The 20561-nt window shown below is 46.9% G+C and overlaps 1 protein-coding gene across 1 annotated transcript in view; it reads right to left on the bottom strand.

Moving 5' to 3' along the window:
* LOC110503541 (E3 ubiquitin-protein ligase CBL) overlaps window positions 1–20561 on the bottom strand; it is a 39133-nt gene that overhangs the window by 7183 nt on the left and 11389 nt on the right. Inside the window, exons 3-15 of the mRNA XM_021581913.3 lie at window positions 11909–12055; window positions 11184–11340; window positions 7749–7870; window positions 5890–6027; window positions 4308–4395; window positions 3837–3968; window positions 3433–3654; window positions 2615–2746; window positions 1919–2284; window positions 1661–1755; window positions 1299–1469; window positions 944–1050; window positions 421–627 (exon numbers count right to left, since the gene is read on the bottom strand). Coding sequence (XP_021437588.1) covers window positions 421–627; window positions 944–1050; window positions 1299–1469; window positions 1661–1755; window positions 1919–2284; window positions 2615–2746; window positions 3433–3654; window positions 3837–3968; window positions 4308–4395; window positions 5890–6027; window positions 7749–7870; window positions 11184–11340; window positions 11909–12055 — 2084 coding nt within the window. The remainder of the gene's footprint in view (window positions 1–420; window positions 628–943; window positions 1051–1298; window positions 1470–1660; window positions 1756–1918; window positions 2285–2614; window positions 2747–3432; window positions 3655–3836; window positions 3969–4307; window positions 4396–5889; window positions 6028–7748; window positions 7871–11183; window positions 11341–11908; window positions 12056–20561) is intronic.

Here is a 20561-nt window from a genome sequence, read left to right as displayed (position 1 = left end):
CGCAATTCGCAATCCTAAATCTTGAAGACTTAAATACAGGAATAATACATGAGGGACAACCTTGTTAAATACCCAGGGGTGGTCCGCCATTCGAGATGCACTGGGCCAGGAGTTTTTCCTCAACCCATGACTGGGACGGAAAAACTCTGGGCTCTAGTAACAGCCTATAGCTTACAATTGGCTATTTATTTAGCTCAAATCTGGTGCAAATCTGGTTTGTTGTACATGTCTTTATCAAATAAAGTACCTAGGGTCCAGTGTTCCCTGGTCAGATGAGGTCAGAAGAAACTCTCCGCCCTACAAATTAACTATAAGGGTCTGAAACACACGGCTCTGAAGCCACATGCGGCTCGAACTACCCCCCTTTGAAACTCCTGACCCTACAAATTAACTATATCACTGGCTTTGTGGAGGCCTTACAGGCAGACGCTCCGGGCTCGCTGTCCATGACAAGACGGCTGGTGGCGGCCCCCAGCTCGGAGAGGGTGCGTCGGGCCATGGGCAAAGCTGGTTTGGGGATGTCATAGCCGTTCTCCTCCTCTACCTCCTCGGGAAGCTCCCGGACCGGGCAGGGGATCTCCCAGATGGGACCATTGGTACTGGCCATGGGGGGCAGCTCAGAGCAATCTGGGGAAGGGAGGGATTCACAGTCAGGTCAGAAGGGTGAAATGAAACAATGGCATTTTAATCTCCTCAAATGGAAGGGAATTTAATAGAATGGGATAGAATAGAATAGTGTGGGCTAGAACAGTGGGGTAAAATGAGAAGAGAGGTGGCGTGCTGAACTAGAAAAGATGGGGTATACTACATGCGTGTTCATAATAAGCAGAAGTGGATTGTGTTTAGAACAGAGTGGCCAAAAAGTATGAGTCAAAAGTAATTCACTATGTAGTGAATAAGGTGCCATTTGGCACACAGCCATAGTTTTGTGATAGGGCAGTACCCGAGTCTCTGGCCAGGTGAGGCAGGGAGGCTGTGAGGGCCTGGGCCTGGATGTTATACATGGCTTCATACATTTGAGGTCCTTCATCCAGGTCCTTCAGCATGGGCCTATCAAACACAGGAAGGGGAGGGAGGCTAAGAGGACATGACATCATATGGCTAGATTTTATTTTAGATATATATATTTTTTTTACTTGTGTTTTTGCTATTGACGTGTAATCAATTGTCAGAATAAGAAAATACATTACTGAAGATATCATATCATACAATATCATCACTGTTATCAACGAACTTACAGTGAAACCTTTCAATGAAGCGTTTCTCAATGAGTGGGTCTTATAGCAGATGGTGCTTACCATGAGTTAAGAGAGCTGGGCTGGGGGGGTTTGGGAGCTGGGGCCTCTGTCACCACAAGGGGGGCTGCCATGGGGGCCAGCACGGGCCGAGAGGTGGGGATCATGTAGTCGGACTCCTCGTCACTCTCGTAGGTCTCTCCCCCAGCCACAGGCTTCAGATCTGGATGTGGTCTGACAACGCAGGGAGTGAGAGGAGGACACTTAATATAAACAGATTGGGATTCTGGGACCTGATCGGGGAAAACTCTAGGTTCTGAGTATACCTATACCTCAGGTAAAGTCACTCAGCCAGGAAAATCTCCTGGGCCTTATACATCATATAGCACATTCACACAGCAGGGAGAGGAGTGTGTGTACTGTACCTTGTAGCCAGAGCATAGATGGCATTGGCCGACACCGAAGGCCTCACTTTGGGGTTGTCATACTCCTGACTGCCAGACGCCGTGCCTCCAAAACTCTGGGGAGGAACAGAGAAGACGCCGCTCAAGTTCCATTTCTGTAAATACTCACTTGTGATCCTCACACAGTCACGTGCAACTGTATACACTCTTGGTATAGACGAAATCCATGTCTGTGAAACCACATTTAACCAACTGCTCTAACGGAAGCTAGTATTATACCTGGGCTCCCTTCACCAGCTGATGGTCCAGACTGAGCGAGCTGTTGTTCCGCTGTCCGTCTGTGCATCCGTCTAGGGCTGACGGTAGGGCCAGTGGGAGGGAGTGTCTGTTGGAGAGCTGCCTGTCTCCCACACCGGGTGGCTGTCCGGGGGCCTTGGGCACCGGCCTGGGGTTCCAGTCGGCCAGGTTACGGTTGGGCGGGGCCGGGGGGAGCTTGGGTTCCCCCAGGGGGGTGCAGGGTAGTGGCCGTCTGCCGAGCCACCCGTCAGGCCCGGCAGAGAGAGGTCTGTCTGGTGGAGGAGGAGGGGGCAGGTTCCTCAGGGCTGGGGGCAGTGGGAGAGGCTTGTCCTTGTGGTGGGAGGACGCCTACAGGCAAGGAGGGCACAATTACAGACCATGAGGACTGAATCAATTTCATCTGTTTTCATAGGAAGTAGTAGCCTACTTCGTAGGAGCATTTGTCAACTTATCACGGAAGCACATTAATTAACAGCTGTCATGCCAAAAACACTCATTTTTAACAAAGTTTGAGGATTTTGGTCTGTGCTATACAAAACATAAATTACTGCCACTTATTTTAATTTCTATTCAACCTCCACTGCGGTCCAACAGTGGCTAAATAGGCCCGACTCTCCGCACACATTTCAATTTGCGACATTCCCATTTGTTAGACTGTGAATTGCGCAGAGAGCTTGCCTTGGACGTGGTCCCTGGGCTGGATGCTCCTGGGGGGTTGGGCGGTCGGTGTTGCAGGAGGTCGAGGCGGGGGGGCACGGGGGGCAGGGAGGACTGGGGCGCAAGGGACATGGGCGAAGGGGGCCGCTCCACCTGCAACATCACACGACAGCTCAGGGAGAGAGTTCTGGGAACTTGTCACTGCACACTTCCTCTTCAATACCAAAGAAAACAATGCCCAATCACATCAAAGCTGTGTGATCTCACTCTCAGAGTACTCGTCTATTCAAGCTTACTCCACGGGCTGAGTTCAGACGTGTTACAAAGAGACAGCTGAAAGATGCCGTCTCACAAGAGGAGAAAAATAAAGACCCCGCACATCAAATACCTGGAAGAAGCAAAGCTAACCCGGAAGCTTAGAAGTCAAAGATGAAAGCGATGTGATCTTACACTCTGAAGGTGCGGGAAAGAGAGAGGAAGAGTTCCTCAGAAGAGTTCAGTTTAGAGCAGGGGTGCACATTTATAGTCCACAAGGATTACAGTAGGTTATGTGCCCAACTTTCAGTAGGTAAACTTTGAGAAAGAAAAGTATTATTTGTGACAGAATTTATCTGAACGTTCCACAATGTTGTACCTTGCTGAACGTGGCCCAGGGAGAGGAAGAGTAATGTAAAGTTGTCCCTGGACAACACTCACACTCAGTTTTCGCATATCCCCCACTAAAATGTTAAGAATAGGGGAGGGGAAGCTGATCCTAGACCTGTAACTAGGGGAAACTTCACCAAGGAGCTACAGTAAGGAGGAAGAGGGCATATCAGATTTAGCTAAACCGCGCTCACCTTGGAACAGGCCAGCTTGCTCATCATGAGGTGGGGGTCTTCCAGCCGGTCGTCGTCGTCATCGTCGTAGCTGGGCGACGGGGCACCCTCCGCCCCAAAAATACCCCTGCAGCTCCCGTAGGAGCCCCCTATGGGGTCCTTGGGGTCAAAGGGGTCAACCACGATGGGCTCCGTGCCCTTGATCTCACACCGGCAGAATGGGCAGCCCTGACCCTCCGACTCCTGAAGGAGAAGAAAATAATCGAGAGAGGGAGGGAGAGAGAGGGATTAGGAACATTCATGTCTATATGAGAATGCACATGCATGCACCCACATATACACTTCCGCCCACTGACCCACACACCCACCAACCCGCCCTACACCCCCCTTAACCAGCAGTGTGAAAGAGACTAGGGGTACAGTACCTGCCAGGCGGTGAGACAGGAGGTACACATGAGATGACCGCAGGGCTCGATCTTCACGTCCTTGTCGTTCTCCGCACAGATCTTACACAGCTGGAAGGTGGAGCCCATCTCACAGTACAGCTCATATTGCTCCTGAGGACATACACACAGAGATGCATAGTCAGCCATGGGATTTTAGCAGACCTCCCAGAGCATAGAATAGCATGCTCATTAAACACAAACGGAGCAGATTAAAAGCACCCGTAGTTTAGTTTGTTTCTTATATTGCAACTAAAAAGGAGCCAGGGTCGTGTTCAGTAGGGCACACCACAGCAAAAACATTTTAAAACAGAAAATAAATCAGAATTTCCTACTGGACAAGTTTAAATAGTACCCGTTTTCACTCAGTTTCAAACCGTTTCCTCTACAGAGCAGGACCCGAGATTCAGGAAGTGCAGTATGTAAGGTTATGAATGCGAGAGAGAGACCTACCTGTGTGACTTTGATATGGTCTTGTGGCGAGGGCTCACACAGTCCTGTGAGGTCTGGGTTCTGGGAGCGCCCGTCGGGGAACAGGTAGCTGGGTAGAGGAGATGGTCACTCACAAGGGGAAACCAACACGCATACAGTACCAGTCAGAAGTTTGGAAACCTACTCATTCAAGGTTTTTTTATTTTTTTTATTACCATTTTCTACATCGTAGAATAACAGTGACGACATCAAAACTATGAAATAACACATATGGAATAATGTAGTAAGCAAAAAAAAGTGTAGCACAACTCTTGGCATTCTCTCAGAGGTAGGTGTGTCCAAACTTTTGACTGGTACTGTAGGTTGTCTCAAATGACACCCTATTCCCGATATAAAGTACACTGCTATTGAGTAAAGCCACACAGGGCTGCCACAAGGGTTTAAAAACACGCTCCCGGATGGAGCAGTGGTCTAAGGCACTGCATCACTGTGCCACCAACGATTCTGGGTTCGAGCCCAGGCTCAGTCGCAGCCGGCCACGACCCGGGAGGTCCACGCGCAATTGGCCCAGCGTCGTCCAGGTTAGGGAGGGTTTGGCCGGCAGAGATATCCTTGTCTCAGTGCGCACTAACGACTCCTGTGGCGGGCCGGGCGCAGTACACACTGACCAGGTCGCCAGGTGTACGGTGTTTCCTCTGACACATTGGTGCGGCTGGCTTCCGGGTTGGATGTGCATTGTGTCAAGAAGCAGTGCGGTTGGGTTGTGTTTCGGAGGACACTTGGCTCTCGACCTTCGCCTCTCCTGAGTCCGTACGGGAGTTGCAGCGATGAGACAAGACTGTAACTAGTAAATAATAATAAATAAATAAAATAATTAAAAACACAGCACCATATGGGGAATAGAGTGTAATTTGAGTCGCAGCTGTATGTTTTTGACTACGTCTTTCGCGTAACCTTAAGGCTATACTTTACATAGTACAACACATGTTCTACTCTTTGCAAAGCAAATCACATGTAGCCTACAACCTTTCACAGACTAACTCAGCATTTGATTACAGGCTGGAAGATTCTTACCACAGCGTTTATAAAACAAAAACAGAAGTTTGAACACTGGCATACTCTAGTAACCCCAACAGTACACATTTTCTGTTTAAACCCCCGGACAAACACAACTCATTCAACTTGTCAAGGAGTTGATTATTAGTTGACAAGTAAAATCAGGTGTGCTTGTCCGGGGCTACAGCAGAAAGGTGTACTGTTGGGGGTACTCGAGGACCAGAGTTTGGAACCAATGCTGTAGGAGACGCCATTATAGCCACTATCCACCCAAACCACTGACTGCACATTGCAAATCAAACTCTCCTGCTGCTTATGAAAACAGAAGGGGACATGGAGTCGTGGCCGATGCAACATGAGACATGTTGCAAGGACTTTGAGATGTAAAATTATCCCCATTGTTTATAGAAAGATCAGCTCGAGTTGAGACTGGAAAGGGCGAGAAATAGACAGAGACGAGAGAAAGAGAGACGAGAGAGAAAGATACAGTTAGAGAGACCGAGACAGGAAGGCAGACGCACAGAGAAAGAGAGGTTGGTGAACTCACAATCCTTCCCGGAAGCCGTCGATGAGGGCCTGGAAGAGGGGCTTGTTGTGGGGGATGGTCTGCAGGATGTTCCCATCTGCAGTGACGTAGCCGATGGCCCACTGGCCCAGTCGCGTGCAGCTCAGCCTGAAGATGTAGCTGTGACACACACACACACACACACACAGGACTAATGACAATAGGGAAAACACCCCCCAAAAAATGCCCAATCCCAGCTCATCCCCACCCTAAGCAAACTCCTGGTGAGTTCTCTGTCCTGAGTTCAATACCAAAGGATATGTTTTCATTAACAAGCTTTTTATAAAGCAATTGCAGGCATTACAAACTTTTGTAAACAATATACTGTACATGCCTATAAATTGTATTGCTTATAGTGTGAGTGTGCACACTATATGCAATTCAATTTATAAGCGTGTACAGCATACGCACACACACACAGGCACAGCTTACAATGCTGTACGCACTCACAACACTTGGAAACGTTTACACATCACAGCTTACAACGCTGTACGCACTCACAACGCTTGGAAACGTTTACACATCACAGCTTACAATGCTGTACGCACTCACAACGCTTGGAAACGTTTACAATGCTGTACGCACTCACAACGCTTGGAAACGTTTACACATCACAGCTTACAATGCTGTACGCACTCACAACGCTTGGAAACGTTTACAATGCTGTACGCACTCACAACGCTTGGAAACGTTTACAATGCTGTACGCACTCACAACGCTTGGAAACGTTTACACAGGCACAGCTTACAATGCTGTACGCACTCACAATGCTTGGAAACGTTTACACATCACAGCTTACAATGCTGTACGCACTCACAACGCTTGGAAACGTTTACACATCACAGGATCCTCAAGCATTATTAATATGAATACACCATCCACACATAGTTAAGTAACGCTTATTCATTCAAATCATTTTAAAGAGTCACCAATTTTGTCATCTAGGAATAAGAGGTTGAACGAAGGCTCAATACTTGCCGCGTTGTGTCACACACTTGCCCTCTTGTTGGAGCGAGTACTGACATCCGCCCAGTCTCTACAATAGACCTATTGATGCTAGGTACCATGCTGTTCCATGTGCCACGGGGGGGGGGGGGGGGGGGGGGGGCACATGAGACTAGGGGTGAGGGTGGACTGGCGCCTTCTGGTGTCATTGTGCAAGTGTGCGTTCGACAGCCAAGCTGGCGGTGCTCGCCAGAGTGTGTTAGGTCGAGTTTGTTAGTGTGTGTGTGTAAGCTCATGACAGGCAGACTGTAAGAAAGCACTGCGCCTTAACAGTAGTCTAAGTAGCTGTTTTTGGAGTGTGAGAGTACGTGACAGCACGGGCAAGTCTCAAGTCAGTGACCATCACATATGTTGAAGAGAGAAGAATAAAAGTGAATATGTAAAGTCATGGTTTTAATGAGAGAGTAACTTGAATGAAAGTGTATAATTAAGCAATAAGGCACGAGGGGATGTGGTAAATGGCCAATAAACCAGGGCTAAGGGCTGTTCTTATGCACAATACCACAAACCCCCCCCCCCCGAGGCGCCTTTACTGCTATTATAAACAGGTCACCAACATAATTAGAGAAGTAAAAAATAAATGGTTTGGCATATCCGTGGTATACGGTCTGATATACCACAGATGTCAGCCAAACCTGCATTTGGGGCTTGAACCACCCAGTTTATAATAAAACATCATGCTCCTCTCTCATTGTGTTTGTGCATCGACAATAGAGGAGAAAGTGTATCTGGCTGAGGTGTGTGCGCACACGCATCAGGGTGCATACGGTGTGTGTGCCCGTGTGTGTGTGTGTGTTAATGTGCTCATGTGTCTGTATGCAGACTCTCTCACTGACCTGCCAGGCTTGTGGATGAACTTCTGCAGCCGGGCCTTGACCTCATCGTAGGTGAGGAAGGCCATGTAGCCCGGGTGAGTCACCGCCAGGCTGTTCCAGTTCCTCAGCAGAGACGACCAAGGCTGCACACACCCACGCAGCACAGAGCAGAAGGTGAGTCACGTCGTCGCAGAGTGGTACAACACAGCGGCACAACACAGTGGTACACCGTGGCGAGTAATGCAACAAATCATGGCTGACTCTTAAAAGCTCCCTTTACTTTCTCCAGAGATGCAACCTTATCTTCATGTCAGATCTGCCCCCGGGGAATGGTAATGTGGTAACGACAGTGAGAAGCTACGAATGTACTGTACTATGAGTCAATCACCCTGTGCTGCAATACGACTGCCTGTGTGACTCAAATTAGAGAGTGTTCAGAGTACCCTGACACACCATCAGGAACTATTTTTCAGCCGTCTGGTCTTAAAATGTATGCTCGGAGACAACAGAACAGAGGAAATAGAGTTAGGCCAGTGTTCGTGCAACTTCTACTGCTAGCAGATGGAAGCTAACGCACTATGACAAACTTGTTTCAAATTGACTTAGCAATTAGACTAGGATGCGTAGCGGTGTGAAGGGGGATCCACACCAGTGAGTTTGTGAGGTCTCTTGACACGTCAAAAACTGTGAAAGAAAGTGTGAAGTGAACTCATGCTGATGGTTTAGTGGCAAAATGAAGTGGAAACAAAGTGACCAAAGACCAAGCCTTGTACAATACAGTCAACCAATGGGTTATACATGTATGGGTGACCCAACAGACCGCAACAATGCCATCCTGTCACTTCCTCTTCTAAAAGACGCATTCTCCGATGTCATTTTTAACTGTAAAATGTGAAAGTATTTTAATTAAGACACTTCTCTTAGCCCACGCCCAATGAACACAACCCTAGGACACGACCCTTGAGTCGGCTAGGCTACATCAGCCAGTTTTCACTTCCGGCCACAACACGAACGGAAAGAAAGCGACCTCACACCCATCGTAAAACGCGTTCCTCTTTACCCTGCTGAGTGTCATGCATGCAGCATCACCGATGAGAGCCGCTAGCAAGTCTACTAACGCGCTACACCTAACCGTCAGATAGCACAGGAACCATAGTCATAGATAAGACATACCGGGCAGACGGCAGTCAAAATTATACATGTACTACTACAGGCAAAGGAAGCTAGCAAGTAGCAAATGCACACGTCACAAAATGGCACCCTATTCCATATAGTGCACTACTTTTAACCAGACCAGTCTTGTGTTACTAACAAGAAATGATGCCTCCATCCAATTCTGCTCTACTGCAGTTTATCCACTATCGCTCTATCATACAGGTTCATTCACATGCTGATGAGAAGCACGACCTTGATGTGCAGGGGGCTTCAAAAGAACACGAGCGCTCTCGGCAAACACGCCGCGGCTATTTTGAGGGCGCGTCCAAAACCCAAATAAAGGGCATGTGTTCAGCTGTTCGGCACGACTCGCAGACAGCCAGCCACCTAGGTTGCACTGTATCCAATCCACTCACTATCACACAAGCCAGGGAGCTAGCTGGGGCCTAAAGAAAATACAAAATAAAATGTTGAAGAAAAAATAAGACTGAAGAACACTTCCCCTTAGGGAACAAATACTAGTCGTGCCTTAGAAACAACAAAAGAAACCGGTGACTAAAAGGGGAAAATTTATATAAACCTTCGCTTTGAGGTATTGAAATTGGCATGTAAGTGGCGTGGGCATATTCATTAGGCACCAAACGGAAGAAAATGGATTGAAACAAGGGGCAACTACTTGCACTTGTCCAATTGGGACAATTACTTACGGGGGGACATTGGTTGTTGGTCTTTTAGCATTTAGGCCACTGCACACAGGCACAGCAGCACTAAACATGACGTGTGTGAAATTCATCTCGGGTGAACGTACATTAGTCCAAGACTAGGCTTAATCTGTGTCTGGGAAACAGCCACTAGAACTTTTCCCAATGCAACTAGATTAGCGATGCGTCACTAGTGGATGAGAATTGCAAAAATGTCAATAACGCAATCGTATTTCCTAAGGACTAGTCAGATCCCGAGGTCCTTTGTGACAGGACAGGTACGTTTTAGTACAGTTTGTTCCTCACAGCTGACTAGCAGTGAAAGAATGGCCCAGTAAGCTCTCTCTGTTCTCTGTACGGTGGCCACTTAAAAACTTGAATTAGCCCCCAAAAAGCCACTCCTCTCCTAGGCATTTAACAATTTCATCTAGTCCCGACCTGTAAGCAGCGATTCTCAACTGGTAGGTCCAAGGTTTTGAATGGGTCATGAGTGGTTTTACTTTTATTTATTTTTATACAGCAGTCTGAATTTTAATGACTAAAACCAGGTATAAAATGTTTAGAAATAATGAACCTATATTTTTTTGTAATAATTTAACCTCAACTACTTTTCTTCAATCATAGTATTTTCAATATAGAGTTATTTATTTAGCAGATTTGGAGTCTCAAACCAGAATATGGGTTATTGACAATAAAAAATAGGTGGGACTGTTGTTCCCTTGCCATATAATTAGCACATTTACTGTCAATATAGGATTGAACAGTTTTACAGACCGTAATTTTGGCTAAAATAAAATAAAATCGCGATGCGAATATTGGATCGCGACTAAGACAACCTGGTTCAATTTGGCTCCTGAAGCAAAACCAGTTGAGATCCACTGCTGTAAAGTGGGTTCTTTAAGAATTGGAGACTGCATTATACCAACAACAAGAGCCAGCAAGAGGCCTCAATTCAGCCTAGAGACACGCAACGCAGCCACTACAAAACACTGGCCCTCTCTCTCAGCAGGCAGGGTTGCAGGCAACAGCCACCCGATACCTCATAGCAGAGAAACACACATGGCCACAATAAGTATTGCTTTGCCAAACTCATGTGTAGTTAGAAAGTGCGGCTATGGTAAGAGACTATTGGCTACAGTGATGGCCATTGTTTGGTCCATTACCCCCAGCTTTTAAACCGTAGATAGGAGTTAGTGATGGTATGGAGGACTATTCTATGGGAGCTACAGTAATATCTAACAAGATTACTGCACTGTCGGAACTAGAAGCACAAGCATTTTCGCTACACTCGCATTAACATCTGCTAACCATGTGAATGTGACCAATAAAATGTGATATCCATAACACAAATACATTGTCTGACTCTTTTCTCAACTCATCTCTCAAGAGAAATTGTGTACATTGGCGCAGTGGAGTGTAGTACAAGGGGGGCTGTGTGTGAGTGTGTGTTTGAGTGTGTGCAACCCTGAATTTGAGTGTGTGTGTGCGTGCATCTAGGCATGCGAGTGTGTGTGTATATCCATGCACTTGTGCTGGTGTTTTTGTGTGTCCATGCGCATGTACGTGTGTGTTTGCATGTGCGTGTGAGTATAGGCCCAACCTGGAAAAGCCTGGTGAAGATGTCAAACTCGAAGACGGAGATGTAGTCGTTGCAGGCGAGGTCGATGGTGGACTTGAGGGCCATGGCTTCCAGGCCCGAGCTGATGGGGTGGAACTCGTGCAGTGCCTGCCGGAACACCTTCCAAGGCACTATCGTCCTTAAAACACATCGGGACAACAAGTTTACTATACTATACCCATTGAGTTGAACAAGCAACGTTGATGCTGTGTATTAAACCTTCCCTGTTGTTGCACTTACGGTGTCCCACTTCTGATTCTACCCTGAATATGGACGTTCCAAACATGTTATTCGCTACAGTGCAACAATAGTGTTTCGAGCAGGGGTCAGCTGCGACATAAAAGCCACGGGACGATTTTGTCATTTTTATGGAGCTATTTTTGGTCAGGCCATATGAAATCTTGTGGGCTTAATTTGGCCAGTCGCTTTTCCTGGTTCTGGGTGTTTATGGTGACTGACAAAAATGTGACTAATAAAAAATTTGGTTTGGTTTAGGAGGGAAAAAAAAGACTCCATTAACTACTTTCTATCGGTTTACCTAGGCTAACTCACGTAGCTTGAAAAATCAAAGCAATTTCTTTCTTCCAGTTCCCATCATGTGGTGCATAAATATATCCTATCTTACCACATAAATGTAAATACTTTCACTATGACTGGCTAGCCTGTTGTAAATGTCAACTTTTTGTAGAGAGCAGGGGTGGACTCACTTGTCCCCAAATGATCTTCTCCAGAACTCGGCGGCGTCAGCCTTGGTGATCCTGAAGTTATCCCCCTGGAACAGGCCGTTGGGGAAGATGGCTTTGAGCTCAGCCAGCATGTGACTGAAGATCAGCGACAACTTGGTCAGGTTCCGTCTACAGAAGAGGAACAGAGAGAGAGAGTATTATACAACTTGACGATGGATGGTTCCTCACCCTGAAAATAGTCTTATGGGCCAAAACAAACTAATCCATGGTGTGATTCCCTAAAACAGCCACTACACATTTCAGCTAAATTTAGCCACCGATAACTAATATGTCATGTTAACATGGCTTTGTAATTTCCACACCACAACATAGAGGCCAGGGGCTGAACTCCATGGTGGAAGCTGTGAGTGAGTGAGTGAGAAAGGGACTAGACCTCCATCACATTACACACGCTAGCCTGGGTGTGTAGGTTGGTGTTCGACAGTAGAAGGGAGGGGTTGGAGGCCACAACATGCCTGGCACACTTTTCCGATTCCAGAGGCCCCTGGGCAGATGAGCAACGAGGCAAGCGGGTGAACGCAGTGGCGGCAGGGGGGGCGAAGTGGCAAAGAAAGCACGGAATAGCACAGTGAGGGATTGTGCGAGGCTCTTGGGGGGGGGGGGGGGGGGCTGGGAAAATTGACATGCACAAGGGAGCGCGAGAGTGTGGCGGCAGCGTCTCTCCCTCTCTCCAATGCCAGCACAGAGGAAGGGTGGGGAAGGCCGTGTAAGGGGATAGAGGAGAGGACAGAGCCTTATGATGAGCTCGAAAAAGACAGTGAGGATACAGACACCTTGCCAAATTGTGTGAGCGTGTGTGTGAGCGTGTGTGTGTGAGCGTGTGTGTGAGCGTGTGTACACGCCTGTGGGGGGATTTTTTGACACTCCACTGCCAAGAAGAGAAGAAAAAGAAATGCAGCCTCTTTTTTTGTGAATGTCTTTGAGTGAGGCGAGGCATTCTGCAGCAGAAGCCCATCTGCCCCGCTAGAAATCAGTCCCATTTCCCCTCGTCACCTTGACACCACCCTTGCAAAACTAAGCCCGTCTGACAATTCAATTCTCTAACCCCTCGTCCACACTTTCCAGTTTAAATGTCAAATTCAACCAATGTGCTTAATTTAACCACAACCATTTATTTTCTGCTGGAAAAGTATGCCAATTATAAGTGCCCACATTTCTAGAAGGGGAAGTCCTGTTGGTGAGGTTAACATTACTGACCCTAGCTAACCGAGTGGGCAGTGACGGCAAACAGAAAGCGTATATTGGATTCACCTTTACACGCACGCTGTTTGTGTCAGTGTAGTCTTGCGTTGCCATACCGCTAAAATCACGCCACTGTCACACCTCAGAGGTCATGCAAAAATAATTTGAATGGCCTGCTGGCTCCCAGCGGCAAGATTTTGATTGGTTGCTACATTTCAAGAACCCTCCCCCCACATGCTGTTGGTGCTACGTGTTATGTTCATCACCATTTTCAGACCAGGAAAGACACATTTTGCAGAGTTGCTCCGCATGCTAGTTAGCACAATTGGAGTTCCGCCCAAGCAAGGCATTTGATTGGTTTGATGTGTTGCGTCACCGGGTGTCCACCTCCTTTTACAATCTTTCTGTCATGAACTTTCCCTGCCTTCCAGTTTTAAGGAAGCCTGGTTCTTGACAAGGCTAGTGTGAGGGCATTGCTCTGTAGGTGGCAAAGTGCCCTCGGTGAAGCACAACTGTGTCCCGTCACTGGTGTGAGAGAGACTAGTGTGTATGTGTCTAGTCACCATTAAGGGTCACATTCTACAAGACAGCGAGTTAAACTGCCAATCCCGAGAGTGATGTTGTAGCTTATGAGTTTACAGTGCGCCTGCCAGCGTGTCTGTTGTATGTGTGTCCTCATATCTCTGACTAGGGTAGAACTTGGTGCATACGCTTGCTCTGTATTTCTGTGCGCGGCTGGGCATGGCTCCAATGCTACAAGGCTAAGCCAAGAGAGGCAGGGAGCCTTAAAACCTTTAAAACGCATCTCCTGTATGTTGTTTGATACAGAGACTAGCCTAGTGGACAGTGGAGACGACACACTGTTTAGCTATTCCTATCCTATCAGAGGGCAAGGTGGCGCTATTAACACATTGTTTAGGCTTATCATATCTTCTCAGATCCCAACAAGTGCATATAGACTTGTCCTCTACTCTACTCCTCTTTCCTCTGTCTGTATGCGTCATCTGCTTTAACTCAAAACCAGTCTTCACAGATACAACAATAGCACCGAACGAAAGTTAGTTAGAAAGTCCAAAAGACTACGCCAAAAAAAACAACACAAACCCATTCATTATTTATGGCCATTCCTTTTCGTCTGAAAAACCCAAGGACATCGTTAGCCAGAGAGAAGAGAGGAGAAAAAGGAGAGGAGAGAAAGAAAAGGAGGGAGAGAAAGAGAGTGTTTGAGTAAATGCAACCTCAGTGCGTGGGCGGCTGTGTGTTTTGCTAACCCCGGCGCAGCACTTCTTTTTCTTGCATCCCAAATGACACCCTATTCTCTATATAGTGCACTACTTCTGACCAGCGCCAATGGAGCTCTGGCCAAAAGTAGTCCACTATATAGGCAATAGGGTGCCATTTGGGATGCATTCATTTTCTTATTCTGCACGAGCTACAGTAGTTAACCCGCAGATACATATACCCCCTCCAATCCACCATAGCCTCGACAACAGAGCATAGACCTCCGCTGTTACCGTGGCGATGGGCCAAGCTATCCCTGGATACGGAGCTCGTGGTGACCCCCTCCTCCTATAAGGGCCTGACCTTTGACCAGCAGCTGGCTGCTCCCTTCCCATTTCCAGTTTTCCGCGATAGAAGGCTAGAAAGTTAAAGCGGCGGCCCACTTGAAGCCAATTACTGGCGAACGGACGGTCTGGGGGACTAAATCACAGTGGCTGGTGGCACTACACATTAGGCCTACATGACAATCGGGGAGAGAGGGATTGACATGCTGTAAGCCTGGTGGTAGGCCAACTCTCAATGCAATACAATGTAGCAGTCGGGCTGTCTGTGTCTGTCTGTGAACTAGGACCCTCAACACCCACCGTGCAGCAGCAACACAATCACACCACAGTAGTCCTAGACACTTCTACAGAGAAAAACATCGCAACCACACTGGGTTCCCCTTTCATCACAATATACATTTAACTCTCCGGAACTGGCTGCTCACCGGATCTCTGTCAGGAAACAGCAGTGACAGCAGACTTACGCACACAAACAAGTGCGCTTGAGTGCACGCACGCAGACACACATACTTTGACTGACACATCCTGACGCACCAACGCAAAACATAGAGTCTCACTTTTTCTTATTTTTCTATTAACCGTTTAATTCCTCTAATATCATCCACCCTGATAAAGACTGAAAGACACGAGTCGCCGCCTAAAAACGCTCCACTCGAAAAGTGCTTTTCCGTGCTAACAGTGTTAGAGGAAGCGACCGATGCGTAATCTTACCATTTCCTGTCTAAATAGCCTTACGTCGCATATTTGCTGTGTCCCCAGGTCAAATAAGGAACTGTTTAAAGCCTAATGTTCCTCATAACCCAGTAGGAGAACTATACAGTCTATATTATTTTGAAACTGGCAGCAGCAGTATGCCATAAATAAACTATGCAGTGTTGCTTCCGTGTGTGCATACGTGCATGTGTGTGTGTGTGTGGGTGCGCGCGTGTGCGATCGGGCTAGGGGTGATGTGCAGGCCAGTGTAACTCAAGCTGAAACGGAGCCCAGGAAGCATTAAGTGCATTTCCATTCACAGCAGCGCTAACAGTTTGGCCTGCATGTGGCATGATGGGTAAAATGCCCGTCAGTCGAGGGCATTTCACAAAGCCAAATTAGGTCAGAGTAGATAACTGGCATGGTCCCTAATGGCCTAATGTGAAATAAAAAGTCTTTGTCCGAAATGGCACCCTGTTCACTGCATAGCGCACTTCTTTTGACCAGGGCCCATAGGGCTCTGGTCAAAAGTAGTGCACTAAATAGGGAATACGGTGCCATTTCAGGCGCAACCCAACATTAATCTATTTTGGACTGCTCGACTAAAAAACAAAAATCTCGGCCGACCGTCAGCCTTTCGAAAAAACAATAAACCAGTCGACTAAATTGGGTCAGCCCTACCTGTATGGCAATACGTTGAGAAGTTAAATATAAAGGATATGCGAACATTGCGAGGTGGAATTGAGATACAGTAATGGTAGTAGACTACCGGTGCAACGCTTAACCATCTGAAGGGACCGAGACCAAAACCATTGCTGGCAGCTGTATTGTGAATTCACATTGAATTGTAGGATTTTTTTCTTATTGTTCTTATGGACAAATGTATTTAAAAAAAATACAAATACTTTTTTTTAATGCTGTTAAAACATTAAGAAATGTTTTCCATTTCTCACATCCAACCACAACTTGTCTGTCTGATCTGACAGAACTCGTCAAGAAATAGCCCAAAATTCTCAGACAGAACAGTATTGGAGTTACATATTAGTAACTGCTGGTACATGAAGTGGCAAAGAATGTCAAATTCAGCAGCGGCAGGTAGCCTAGTGGTTAGAGAGTCGGGCCAGTAACCGAAAGGTTGCAAGATCAAATCCCTGAGCTGACAAGGTAAAACTATGTCGTTCTGCCCCTGAACAAGGCAGTTATAACCCACTGTTCCTAGGCAGTCATTGTAAATAAGAATTTGTTCTTAACTGACTTGCCTAGTTAAAATGTTATATATAAATAAGCAGACTCAGAGTGATGCTACATGCAAAATGCAGGCTCTCTCAGATTCTCTGCATGTGCCCTAAAAATGTACACATCCTTTGGAATGATTTCGTTATCTGGCAGTGCATTTCCCTATTGCTGAAATTGATCTGTTTGCGCAGACCTTTGCCAGCAAATAAGATGGGAGAGATAGTCAAAGCCAATAGCCTGCTACTGAGTGAGGAACTATTGTCTTACCAGCAGCCTGGTATATAAAATGGGTAGTCTATAGAAAATGGGAAGTCATATCCACGGGGCAGGCTCAGGGCTTTGAGGGACTAATTTAGCAACTGGCAAATGCCCTCTGCAAATAGAGGGATGTTGTGGTACTAATGCTGGCAGGGACATGAACTTGGCATGATACCACAGAGTTCCGGCAGCACAGATAGGAGGCAGAGAAGCCCCTTTTCATAGCAGCTACATACGACAACTTTTGTCAACATTTGAAAAGCTAACAAAATGAAACCATTTGCAATAGTTTTGTCTGCTTATTTAGAGAAGAGACTGAATGTGGCATTAGAAGAGATGGACACAACAAAAGGGGTTGTGTGAGCCACTGAGGCACTATCAGGGACGTGCAGACTAGCTTGAGACTGCCAGGTGCAAGAAGATATGGGAGGCTTCCTCTGTCTGCAGAGAGAAAGGAGGGCACTGACAGCGAGTGTCTGCAGTAGTGAGGAAGATGAAGTAGGAGGCCCATGGCCAACCATGCAGATCCTTCTCCCAACATCACTGGGGTTCTACCATCTGCAATACCCTCAGCTGTAGCCGCGGAGGCTGCAGCAGGCTGTACAGGGGCTGCATGAATGTAGATGGGAGTCCTTGCTTTTAAATGTTGATCTGAAAACATAAATCCAACAAGGCCAGGATCATGGGCATGTGGTGGAGTGACAGGAGGAGGAGAGAGCAGCCACGCTAAAAAGGAAAGCCGCACTCCTGTTCTGGTTTCCTGCCCAGTGGATGTGAAAACGGGGATTGGAGTAGAAGAACAGCCTTGTCTCACGCTTCGGACTGCAGATGGATTACCCCTTCCGCCCCGGGACAATTCTCCTGTTGTCCTCGTCCCAAATGGCACCCCACTCCCTACATAGGCCCTGGTTAAAAGTAGTGCACTATATTGGGAATAGGGTTCCATTTGGGAACGAGCCCTCCTCTCCCCCCCAGGATATATTAACTACCAGCAGTCAGGACGGAGCGCTGGTCAGGGGCTTAGCCAAGGAAGCCAGATCAAACGGCAAAGCTCAGGGAGGTCTGAACAATATCCGGATATAGGGGAGGTTGGAAGGGCCTATTTCAACTCCATACTCAGACTGGACTTTGTGGTTATAAACAGGCTAGCGTTTGCTGTGCTCCTTCTCCCTGTTGCGCACCCTCCCCCTCTCTCTGAGCGGGGTAGAAATGACACTAGGTGGCCTGTGAGAAACAGGAAAAGGAAGCTCGCAGTCTACCGGGAAGAAACTGTGTGGCGAGCACAGTGTGTGACAGTGTCACTGTTAATCATTAGTTCCCTTCTAGCAGCTCACAGCCCGCAGCCGACACTTCACCCCCTCACACACAGCAGCGTTGCAGCTAGACTCCCATGTCAGGCCACCACCGCACAAAAAGCACAACTAAAATTAGCAAAAGGCTTTCAGTCTACGGTGGTTGTGGTAATCAACCAGCAATTGTCAGAACGCTGAACGCAAATATCACTCTCCTCAGAACTATGGGGGCTGTGTGTCAGTATGTCTGCGTGCAAGACGAGCAAAAAATATTTGTGCTGCTCAAATCTAAATATGGTGGGCCGGACGCCAAAATGAAAATAAACTGAAGAGCAAATTTCGCGGCGGTAATATTGTGGAGAAGTCTGCAGGGCATCTCGGCACCACATCCACCCACTATCGCTCTCTGTACTGCAACGGTCTGAGAAGAAACAACCGTGTGGGACGACCACGTAATCGTCATATCATTCATAGCTAGCATCCATAATTTTTCACTTAAATGGTGCTCCGTCTTTATCAACAACCAGAGGAAAGGGAATAGCTAACATTTTGTCTATACAGGAGACAATTTAAGTCGAGGCTGAAGCTAACACTGTATCAAACTGTTCTAACCATCTCCAGCCTATCCAGGAGGAACGAGAGTGGTAACGTAGGGCTCTACAGTGCAACCATTTTACTTGCATCTGCGCCTAAATATTTAGCCGTGCGACCTGGAATGTTAATTTGGGAGCACAAGCTTTAATATGTCAAACATTTTTCATTGTGCTCCTAAAATTCAGTGTGTCTGCCTACATCCCTGCAAGCCCCGCCTCTCCCATCTCCTCATTGGTTTTTAGGAGCATATACCCACGTGGGTGATTGATTGAAAGACGAACTGAGGTCCACACTCCAGTCCAGTTGGTGGTGGTAACGCACCTTAAAAAGTTGGTTGCCAACTGCCATAATAAGCCCAAAGAAGAAGCGTTTTATCTGTGGATTAATTGTCGAAGTAGAGGACCTTACTCATTTCAAGTAAAAATAAAACCCCAATATTTATATCCCGGGACAAATTAGCTAGCAACAGCAAGCTAGCTAGCGACAATGGCTATGATCGTTTCATGCGTTTCGACCTGTCCCCAAATGAATATAGTTGATTCAGAGTTCGTTTTGATATTTCAACCTCTGTGTCCTGATCGCGTCTGGTGTGGGTGGACAAAAATTCAACATGCGCGCACCCGGTTTAGCCAGCATGTAAGGCACACCGTGTTAAGAGCCCTGGTATGGGAGGAGTGTCACACAGCTAAGGCCGTTTGCGGCTGGTAACACACTAACCACGCTACTGGGCTAGAGCCTACTCACTGAAGCTCTCCTCTAGGCACAATAGTGCTCTTTGTCTCTGGTCCCTGTGTGTGTGTGGGGGCTTCATCGGTTACTACCAGCTCCGGCTCTAGAACCCACTCGCTCTGTAATAAAGTGATGATGAAAATGTAATTCACAAAGGAGTGGTTAAGACCGTTCAAATGGGCCCGTTACTTAATGCTAATTCAATTAGGGGGAAGACAGAAGAGGAATGTGAGCCGAGCCTCCTCCTCTCCCTTAGTGTCAGCACAAGGAGACTCATTGTCCAAAAAAACAGAAGCCATGCAAAACTACAGGCAGAGAGTCATCGCTACTCTGTTTCGTTGCATTAAAAGAAGGAAATTAACCACAGTTTTCATAAAAAACGTTTTTTTTTTAAAGGGTTGTGTTTTGAGTACATTGGAGATGAGCTCAGGGGCCCAACTTGTGTCAGTTAATTAAAGGAGAAAATATTTGGCCACATCCTGCCATTGATACTTGATACTTAACTCGAGGCATCATATTCATGCTCCCACTGCGTGTAACCGGTTGACCCTTGGAGAGGCTTGGAGTGTGTCCAGCAATAAGTTAGGAATGTGCAAATCAAGCTTCATTGTCATTTTTAACTGTATAAGCTGGGGCCATAGTTATCAAGCGTCGGAGTAGGAATTATATGGGGTGCCGTTGGCAAAGTAGAATAGACCATTTTTACAGCCTATTTCCCCAAAAGATTTAAGCCAAATCCTGAATTTCTGACAGGATTTATAGAATGCCGTCAACATTAACATGCTTGTTCAACTTTGCTAAAGGCACTGCATACCCTTCTCTGAGATGGATAATAGATTGAATAATTTGGCCCCTGAGCTACAAATCATAAAGGGAAAATATGATATTGGTCATGTCAAAAGACGTTAGACTACATTTTGATTAGAAATTTCATCCAAAACGGTGTTCGTTAAATTGATACAATTTAAGGCCAAGTGGCAAACAATAATGCAGGCACAAGGGATAGGTGTGTGAACATGCGGGTCTGTTCAGATAAGACGTAGTCATTGTTTGTGTGTGTCTGAA

The sequence above is a fragment of the Oncorhynchus mykiss genome, chromosome 24 (genome assembly GCF_057628025.1).
Source record: "Oncorhynchus mykiss isolate SJ-2025 chromosome 24, ASM5762802v1, whole genome shotgun sequence".
Taxonomy (NCBI): domain Eukaryota; kingdom Metazoa; phylum Chordata; class Actinopteri; order Salmoniformes; family Salmonidae; genus Oncorhynchus; species Oncorhynchus mykiss.
This window is presented reverse-complemented; position numbering and strand designations above follow the sequence as displayed.